Source organism: Lissotriton helveticus, chromosome 10 (assembly GCF_964261635.1).
Source record: "Lissotriton helveticus chromosome 10, aLisHel1.1, whole genome shotgun sequence".
NCBI lineage: Eukaryota > Metazoa > Chordata > Amphibia > Caudata > Salamandridae > Lissotriton > Lissotriton helveticus.
The window spans coordinates 56,734,441-56,745,212 of record NC_136071.1 but is presented as its reverse complement, the minus strand read 5'-3'; the positions used below and the strand labels follow the sequence as shown (position 1 = coordinate 56,745,212).

The window sequence follows — 10,772 nt, the reverse complement described above, 5'->3', positions numbered from 1 at the left end:
TTTGCCAAGCTAAAACCTCCCTTCTTGATAAATATAAGTCAGGCAGCCCATAGGGCAGGGTGTATTGTCATTAAATGATTGGGCATGTACTTTCACGTTTTACTTGTCCTAGGGGTCGATTCCGAATCGGGAAAAACTGCTCCGAATAGCAGTTCGGAGTGTTTTTCCCGTATGAATCGTACCCTGCAACGTCCCCCATACGTACGACGAAGTACGATTCGTACCAGGAGCCGTACTCCGTACGAGTTGTACAAGACACCGTACGACTCTAATCTCCGTACAATTCTCCCTCGGAACCCGCTGTACGCAATATCTGTACGGTTCGCGGCTGGTTTTTACGACCCAGCAAGTACGATAAGTGTCGGGTACGCACCGTACAACCCTTTTTCTACGGAAGCTGAAAACAGCCGTAAAAGCAGAGTTCGCGCCGAAACAGGTACGGAAGGGGCCCCCGGGTACGGTGCGTACCCCCATGATTGTAGGGATACGCACCGTACCCCTGCGATCATGGGGTCTACGAGCCGTACCCCCATTGTACGATGGGTGTACAAGCCGTACCCCCATTGTACGATGGGTGTACGAGCCGTACCCCCATTGTACGATGGGGGTACGGCTCGTACACCCATCGTACATGGTGTACGGCTAGTACACCGATCGTACAATGGGGTACGGATCGTACACCGATCGTACAATGGGGGTACGGCTCGTACACCCATCGTACATGGGGTACAGCTCGTACACCGATCATACAATGGGGTACGGCTCGTACATCGATCGTACAATGGGGTACGGCTCGTACACCCATCGTACATGGGGTACGGCTCGTACACCGATTGTACAATGGGGGTACGGCTCGTACACCCATCGTACAATGGGGGTACGGCTGGTTCACCCCATGATCACAGTGGTACAGTGCGTACCCCTGCGATCATGGGGGTACGGACCGTACGGTGTGTATGTGCTTGTGTGCTTTTCCGTACGACTCGCCCTTACCTGACGTGGACCGTACGAATCGCGTCCTCATACCCCGGTCCGGATCGTACTCGTCAGGTCGTACGGCATGTGTACGAGTCGTACAGTATGTGTACGAGTCGTACAGTATGTGTACGAGTCGTACGGTTCACGTTTTCAGCCTTGCAATACGTACGGATCGCGACGATTCGGACGGATTCACGGAATACGGATTGTACTTCGCGACTCGGACGGTCGTGTACGATTCGTACGGAGTGGGCTCCGGATACAAATGGAAGATAAGTGTTGGCACCTTACCCAATGCAGCACACTGGAACCACTGCTGCCTGCAGCATCTCCTTGCCCAGACCATGCATCGTTTTTGCTGTGTGAGCTATACTCCTCTTGGTATTCCACATGTCTATGCAACCAGTGTTAAGGTACTCTCTTCAACTGATCTAAGTGGGTCCCTGCCGCTGACCTGCGCTCCATTGCGTTCGGCCTGAACTTGTGACTTTGTCCTGGTCTAGCACAAACCAGAAAACCATAGTTGCCTCTTTCTGCTTTTTGACACTATGTTCACTGGAATCTTAAGAATTGCATATCTCAGGTTCTACTAATTGGATTATTGTCATTTTGGAATTGATTTATTTATTAAAATGTATTGTAATTTTCGCAATGGGTGTGGGATTTTTCTTGTGTTGTGTTTTCACTTTATTGCTGTTTGATGTGCTGCATAAAGAATTTACACATTGTCTCTAAGTCAAGCCTAACAGCTCTGGGCTAAGCTACCAAAGGGTACAGTACAGATTAATTTGGGGTTTGCTTCTGCCTTACTCTGACAAGGATTGTGGTTGTTGCTTGAGTAAGGGTCTCACCCCTCTCAACCATTGGCCCAAATTCTTGTACTATCAAAATATGTTTCTCCAAGGGTAAGGAAGGCAGTAACAACTATTGTGTCTGACTCAACTTCTTCTATCATGGAGCAAATTGGATTAAGTACTGATGAAAGAGATCACATGGAGGCATGATGAGCATTATCTGTCCAAAGGTGATTGGCTGAACCATTAACTGATAGGGTAAAATTTTTAATTCCACCATACATTTGCACCAGATTCCAGAATATGCATGATTCAGTCTCTGTAAACCCAGAACTAGGTATTTCCACTTCATTAGTTCACTATCCCAACTTGCACATGACATCAATGTATAGAGAAGATTCTGACTTGCACATGCATAAGCGAAATGAATGGAAAGGAACAATATAACACTACATACCAACACAAAACATCACACAATAAATAACTGAGATCTTTAAAAAGAAATTAAATATAAATAAAAATGAACTCACATTCTCTATTGATCCATCGAAATCAAGGGCCACTGGAATGATATACCAAAACTAGTGACATTTCAATTAATAATGGTGTCCCTTGGACCACAGTCACATCTTGGTTATTTACATTTGCCTTGGGTGAGAAATAAAGATCACACAGTGAGAGGTGTAATTAAACGGTATTCCTAAATCTTCTGAATATCTCTCTCCCCAGTGGAAATTGAAACAAAGGTATTCTTTTAAAGGGGCTGGTAAGTATGTATCAGGACTGGGAAATGAAATGCAAACCCCTCAGGTTTCAATGGAGATAAGGGTCAACCTGATTGCAGTTTATTTTGCTGTTTAGTTACCTAGAAAGATTATTGACTAGTTTACTGAGTATATTTCACAAAATGCCAAAATCTTAGAAACAGCTTATGACTATAAAAGTGTTTTCCAAAGCAGGCTCTTGGATATATCATGACATGATTCAAATGTTTAGATGTCTCACAGACGCACTAACTCAGAGGCACATGTATCGCTACTTTACCTAGGCCATGGCTTTCTATGGATAATCGGACTTGTACATCTGAGGCAACTTTTAGTCAAAGCAGCTATTTGAGTTATGCATCAGGTATGGTCCTTAATAAGCTGCAGCTTTCCTTGGAGGTTTTTTTGTGTGTTAGCACACTGCAGTAAGAGCTATTGGCTTTGTCAATGCTTGTTTTCTTTTTTCTTTTACGGCTCCAAACGATAACATAGCTACTTAGCTTTTGTTTCCCTATTTTGAAATGTTTTTATAGAGTCACAACACAACTTCACATCTAGTTTCTAGAGTGATTTAATTCACATCATCACCAATATTACACTGAAATAGACATCACACAGTCACTGGATTCACTATACGTGCAGGTTATTCCACATACTTATGAGTCCAGTTGTTCTTTTTCAACTACACCCTTCTAGGATAATATGTGTGACACTGACTCACACACATTGATTCCTTAAATGAAATGCCACAAATTGATACATGGTGTCCTTCTGTAGTTCAGAGATACAGTAAACATGTGCAAATCAACCTCATGTTACACTAATACGATTACTTTCGGACAAATAGATATCCTGCGGACTCCCTTGCCAGCACAGCATGCATGCTTTTATTGGGAAGATAATCTCCTGATATCCCCTTTTATCAGGTTTGTTTTAGCTCCCATGGGACGGTCATATTAGGGATTACCACAATTCCATGGGATGTTTGGGGCCTTTGGAGCCTGCTTCCCACAATGTGTATATCAACGTCAGTACATAAAACAAATAGTAATATATGCAGTGTTCTCAGTGTGACCAGGAACTCTGTTCACAGTGTTACAAATGACAATCACTGATGTTGACACATTGTGAGAACACTGGAAAGCATTTGCAAACCCTCTATAAAGTTTACAACAAAAAGGAATCAAACACCTAAACATGTAGTTTAAAATATATACAATGGTTAATGGTAACAATGGTAATATGATTTTACATTCTCCTCCCTGGTTTTTCTGACATTCACAAGTCACTCAGACTTCAGTCCCTCCAAATACATGAATTAATATAAATGCATAAATTCAGTAGCACCTATTCTTCTGAAATACTATCTGCCACAAGCCCAAAAGAGGCAGAGTGCATCCACAGGTCAGCGATAACAGCAATAATGAAAAAACAAATTGTTACTCTATGACAGATGGACACACTCACATGGGCGTTACTGCTAGTGCATTTTATTGTGGTATGTGGACCAAACATGTTTCAAATCATCATGTGAGTCTTTTTCACCATGGAGTGACCATAGAGTCATTACTTATTTATATTACCCAGGGGTGGCCGCCACTGGGAAGTTACAGTTAGGTCAGTTTCAATAGGAAGTGCCCTTTTTGTTTGATAAAACTCCATGAAACTCTCCCAAAAACTTTCTCTTTTTCTGCTTAGTTTGATCATGGAAGGTTTTGGAACAATCAGTCATTCATGGGCCAAGAAAAAGGGGAGGGTTCCAAAATGCAAAATCCCCATGCATTTTTCATAGACTTTTCTGGGCCGTGCTTTCGCAAAAGCTACTAAAAGGAATTACTCCAAATTTGGAAGCAAGCAAGATGTTGGTCCAGAAAGCATGTTTTTGTGTAAATCATTTCTGTAGTTCTTAAGAAGTTAGAGAACAAAAATATTTTCATATCTGGACATTTGCTTTGGAGGTACACTCAATAGATTTCCTGAAACCCAATTAAAAAAAACAGTGTTTTGTTTGGCCCAGGGGGCTATTTTTTTTCCTTGGGTCAATTCACTTCTGTGGGAGACACGCTCCAATGGAAGTGAGCTCTCTGATCGGCTGCCTGCAACATGAAGAAAAATGTTGCAGGAAACCATTATAGGACTCAGGGATTTAGTTGCCTGTCCTGCATTTAATTTTAAAAATAAAAATATAGGGGTGCAGAGTAGGGATATCCTGCATCCCTAGGGTGTGTGGTGGGGGTTAGGGTACGCAGCAGGGCCCCACCTAGTGTCAAATTAATTTAAACCAAAAAAAATCACTCACTACACGGGGGACTACGGGATTTACATTTAAATAATAATGTAAAAACAGCAGCTGTAGGAGTTTTAATATATTTAATTATATTAGACCCCCAGGGTAGACCAGGCCCACAGTCTTCACACTTATATTTTTGGAGAGGGGGTCAGTGCCACCCCCTAGCCAGCAGGGCCCTGGGGACCACAAATCCTTGGGCCAAATGTGTCAATGAAGGGGAGGGTGGCACATGGCCCCCCTCCCCAATAATTATCTCTATAGACCCCATCCCCCAAGGCCAAATGTGCCAAAAAAGCAGAAAGGCGTGTGGCCTGTAACCTCAGGCTCCTGGAACACCATCCTTCGGGGCTGAGTGCCTAGCAAATGTGGAGGGGGGCATGCAACCACCCTACCTGAGCCTGTAAAGACCTCACTACCTGGGACCGGCTCAATTACTGTCTTGGGGCGCCCACCCACATGTCCCCATAAATAACAAAGGCCCAAGGGCCTCAGGGCCGTAGTGCTGCTACGTAAATATGGAGCACGCTCCTGTGCCACGGAACGTCACAAAAAGTGATGTTAGGGCAGCGCTAGGGGCCTCATAAATGAGGCCCCCAGTTGTCATGGTCCTCAACTGGTTGTAAAAGACACCACTTCCTAAACTGGCAGTAAAAGATATCACTTAGCTTGTGTTCCGTGAAGGCCTACTTTCCAAGTACTTTCCGCAAAGCCCCTAAGACCTCTTTGTTTCTCAAACTGTAGATGAAAGGGTTCAACATCGGAGTCACTGCAATGTACATTAAACTTAAGAACCGATCTACAAGAACAGATGTAGATGAAGGAGGCCGTACATAAACCGAAACTGTTGACCCATAGAAGAGTGTGACAACAGCAATGTGTGAAGAACAGGTGGAAAAAGTCTTCAGCTTGGCAACAGCAGTTGGCATTTTCATTATAGTGCTGATTATGTGCCCATATGAGATGGCAACACAGAGGAATGGTATACAGAGAATGAAGCCTGCTTCTACCATTACTATGAGTGTAATAGTCCTGAGGTTTGAGCAGGAGAGCTTGAAGAGTGGTGCGACTTCACAGTAGAAGTGGTAGATCTTGTTGGAACCACAGTATGTTAATTTGGAGGTCCTCAGTGTGTACTGCAATGAATGCAGACACACAATCACCAATGATCCTGATACCTGGAGCAATAGCAGCTTTTTATTCATCATCATGGTGTAATGGAGAGGCCGGCAGATTGCCACATACCTATCATAAGCCATCAGTGCCAGGAGGAAGCTGTCCATGTTACCAATGGAGTGGAAGAAGAACATCTGTGTAAAACAGCCCGCAAAGGAGATTGTCTTAGCTTCAAGAAGGAGGTTGATTAAAAGTTTTGGGATGGTAGTAGAGGTGAAACCTATATCTACCACTGACAAGCAACTGAGAAGATAGTACATAGGAGTATGAAGACGAGAGTCCTTAACAATCAATGTGATGATAATAATGTTTCCAAAAAGTGTGAGGATGTACATCATGAGAAAGAGGACGAAGAGGAATTTCTGATACTCACCAAGGTCAGAAAATCCCAAAAGGATGAATTCATGCAAAGTCGTTCGATTGCCTTCATCCATATCCACACTTGATATACCCTGAATAAATAATAAAATTGCAGAAACCATTACCAATCTAAGCAATAAAGCTGTGTTTGTAGCTTATGATAACAGTATAGCAGGTGACTGTATACAGTGATACCAACACAACTACTAATGATCACACTCCTACTAGTGTGACACTTCAAACTATTTCAGGCCCTCAAATCTATGAGAATGGCTTGGGCAGCAGGTAGGAGTACTTGTTAATGTATATTGAATTAATAATTAACAGTTGTTTTTTGTTCATCTTTAAATTCTCCAGACAGCGCCACCTTGTGGCAGACATTCACAAGCACCGGTGTTGATAAATAAGTGTTAGTGCCATGCGCAGGAAACCACTGGTGTAAATTAAGCAGTGCCTTTGCGGGCAAAGGTGAAACTTTTGTTTGCCAATATATAGAAGCCTAAGGTGGCTGCTTGCTGGGCAAGGTCAGTATAGATTGGTCTTCACACTTGAAGCACCCAAGGCACATTGCTTTTTATGTTGCCCCTTTTAGCAGAAATTCTCTCCTTATATATTGCAAATCTCTTTTGCTCCTTAATCCTGGGTATTTGAGGTAAAACATGCAGAATGGGAAGCTGCACTGGACAACTGGGACTATTTGTGATCATTGTGAAACTGCACTGTGCACTGTATACTAATGGCATTAGGATCATCACGATGCCACAGTCGGGCTGGTGGGTTGAGAACTTGTCAGGGGCATATTGCAGACTCTGATAGTTAATATCTAAGCAATTGAAAAGCTAACATTCCCAAATTTCACATGCTTTCCCATAAAGACGAAAAATGAATTTCTAATTAAATTGATATATTTGAGTTCTTGATAAGTCATTAGTCATGTGCACTAGTGCTGACAGCTAAACAAAGGCCAAATCTCACATTTAAGCCGGCAGGAGATGGTTTTTGCACATCTGGAACAAAATATCTCAGGGCATGCAGACTTAGTTGTATGGTTAAAAGTGTTTTAACCCAATAAAACATGCTGTTGCATAAGGTAGTTTGGATGCACATAGAATTAGCTATGCCATCTAGTAATGCTACGTTTAAGGTGGCCCATTTCCAGACGCTGGACAGGACACACGCAATACTAACTATGATGTACAGAATGGACAGCATCATAATTAAGGGATCGATTACAATGAGGCCCGTAAAGCCTCTGACCTGTGGTCATAGACTTTACGGACATCATCTTCCGTTTAAAATCTGACCGGCTGATTAGGATACAGTCGGTTGTACATAAAACCTGCAATCATTCCGGCTGGCTTCTGACGGGCTCAGAGAGTACGTCCGAAAGTCTTAATGCGGCCTGTAATCTCAAGGTTGGGTATTTCTGCCCTTGAGATTAGGATGACGATTTCAGACATGGTTTCCATGCTGGCCTGTCCGACATGGAAATCATGTCAGCAAGTCTCTTCGGGGGCCCATAGTAGGGCCCCCTTGGGTGCATGGCCTCAGTATGGAGGCAGAAGGGGCACCTACGGTGCCCCCCAGTTGATCCCTGCACCTCATGGAAGGCACCCTGAGGTGCCGGCCACAGGGTGCGGGGATGAACCACAACTCCCATTTTACTATGGGAGCATGCATTACTGCCGGTTTATGGCCGGAATGCAGGTTCCCATAGTAAAATACAGGAAGGCGACCGAACAGTGATCAGTTGCATCATAATGGGGTGGTCAGGACCACCGACCCGGTGTTGGTAAGTCCCATGACCGATGCCGTTTCAGGTGGAAGTGAGTCTGCCCCACATCGTAATGACCTCCTTGGTGTCCCAAATGTGGTTAAAAAGAGTTTTTTTGATCACATGGTTGCCCTTATTTTGTGAAGTACCGCAAAGGAATATTGTAGTAGGATGGAACATTCTGTCAGGCTTAAGGTCACAAGTAGACCCAAAGTGTGTCCAGTAGAAATAACACCAATCCTAGCTAAGGTTAAAATGAAAAAGAATGCTCTGTTGGCATTGGTACCTGCAGGTAGAAGGACAGAAATTAAATGGAGGAGCTCAGAGACGCCAACAGTAGGTGAGCGGGATGGGGTTATAAGAAATGCGCCTAAAGTACATTAGGGAAAATAAGAAACTGGAAGAAGAGTTAGAAACATAGAACAGGTTGTCACATACTGCCATGTTCTTCTAACTACCGAACATAGGCAAGGCGAGATATGCCTAGTAGTTTCTCTATTGAGGACATCCAATGCACACATGCAAGCTACGATGAACGACCAGTGTTTATAAATACAATGTGTTTTCTTATATGGCAGTCACAGTTGCAATAGCCTGGCTTTATAATTATGTTGTCTAGTATGTTATAATTTGGGGGGGCGTGGCTAAGCTCCCGATTTGAATGGCGGTGCGGCGGTAGAGCTCCGTCCGCGCCGGGGCTGACAGGCGGGCTGCGCTCATCACTCTTCACCGCGGATACAGCGGCAGGCATGGGACAGAGCCAGGTATCCAACGAGCGGACTTTTGTTCCGGTTTGAGGTCCCTATACACGCAGGCTTTCATTTTCGTCCCGGTCGCGGCTCTGAAGCGGCCGCGACCGCCATTTTGTCTATCATCGCGGAGCTGCGCACCGACGCTTCAAGTCTGCCCTCCAGTACTACACAGCCTCCAGGTTTCTCCACATCTTCTCTCCTGTTATGGGGACAGCTGTGAACTAATTCAGGTGACTTTTCTTTGCTCTTTGGACCCACCAATGGAACAAATTTGGCTCTTCGCATTCTCCTCAGAGCGAGACGCCATTTTGTGATGCGCTTTCCTCATTGGCAATATTCTTGTGCTCTCTACTAGGAGTTTCCTTTCTCCTTTGATCATTTTGATATTTTCCTTGGTCCTCGATATGCATTGACTCTTTTTTGGGCTTCCAGCTTTTCTTTTTGGACGCTTTTTGCCTGTATCACCCATTTTTTGCATGTTCAGACTCTGTGAGTGCGTCTTCTGCGATCCTTTACACGCACGTCTGCATGGCGAATATTACTGGGAAGACCCCCAAGCGCAACTACATCAAAAATTCCAAACTATTCTCAGCGTTGGCTCATTTAGAAGCTTCCACATCCATTGACGCCTGTGACTCAATGTCTGCAATGGATCCCTCTCCACAGAACTCCTCTAAAACCACTCCAAAGAGATTAAAGAAAAACCCCCCTTCTCCCACAACACCCTCCTCAGCCATCTCCATGGAGCTTTTACTTGAGGAGATTAGAGCATTACGCCCATACATGGAAGAGACTAATGCCAAGTTGCAAACGCTCACTGACAATTGGACTCAGATGGATGCCAGGGTCTCCACTGTGGAAAAATCTGTCTCAACTCTTCGAGAGTCAGCCATCAAAATTCCCCACATGGATGCGCAGCTGTCCTCTCTCCAGAAGCAGGTGGAAGACCTTGAAAATAGAAATAGACGCAATAATCTTCGTCTTTACGGCCTGAAAGAGGGCTGCGAGGGGAATGATCCCATCACCTTCTTCAAGTCCTTTTTGCCCAAGCTCCTGCATCTGCCCGAAGACACTACGCACAACATTCAGCGTGCCCACAGGCTTGGCCGACTCCCTTCTTCTATTTCTCCAACTGCGAAGCCCAGGGGAGTCATTATGTATTTTCTGGAATATACAGATCTTTTGAAGGTCCTCTTGGCGGCTAAAGCTTCTCCACGCCTAATTTGGTCTGACTCCACCCTTTTCTTCGCCCAAGATTACGCCAAGGCCACAGCAAGTCGACGTAAAGCCTTCCTGGACATGAGAGCGGAACTTCGATCTATTGGAGCAAGATATGGCCTATTCCATCCTTGTCTATTCAAGGTTACCCACAACAACAAGACCACGACCTACGAAGATCCAGTGCGCCTTCGCAGTTTCCTCAACTCCTGTGGTCCTGGTAACATGGAATTCTCCGGCTCCGGTTCTTCATCATCATTTCCTCCGTGACTTTCTTGCACTGTTGTCCTTGGATTTCCTGATGCTCTGTTACCTTGTTTATCCCTGTTCTTCTCGTTTTATCGATTGTTCTTCCTCGACCTGGTTCATGATTAGTCTTTTTTGATAGAGACCCTGTTTTGTTGTCTCTTACGTTTAATGACACGTTTGTCTTATTTTTATTGTTTTCTCTGTGATATTTCTTCTCATCTAACTGTGCTGTTTTCCCTCTTTTTGCAGATCCCTGTTTTAGCGCCCCGTCATGTCTCCCTGGCTGGACGTTTCGTCGCCCCGTTTCCCGCCCTTCGTTGGTTGGCCTTACCCCCCTCATCTCGTCTCCGTTTTCATCCCTTCCGTCTTCTTTCCAGATTTTGTACCCTCACTTCTTCACCCTTGTAAGTATCTGGCCAT

General features: G+C 44.4%; 1 protein-coding gene across 1 annotated transcript; it reads right to left on the bottom strand.

Annotated features, from left to right (window-relative positions):
* Window positions 1-5,509: 5,509 nt before the first annotated feature.
* On the bottom strand, window positions 5,510-6,433 carry LOC144785463 (olfactory receptor 1F1-like). Its single transcript, XM_078664352.1, has one exon. The coding sequence runs from the start codon at window positions 6,431-6,433 to the stop codon at window positions 5,510-5,512; it is 924 nt and encodes a 307-aa protein (XP_078520478.1).
* Window positions 6,434-10,772: the final 4,339 nt, after the last annotated feature.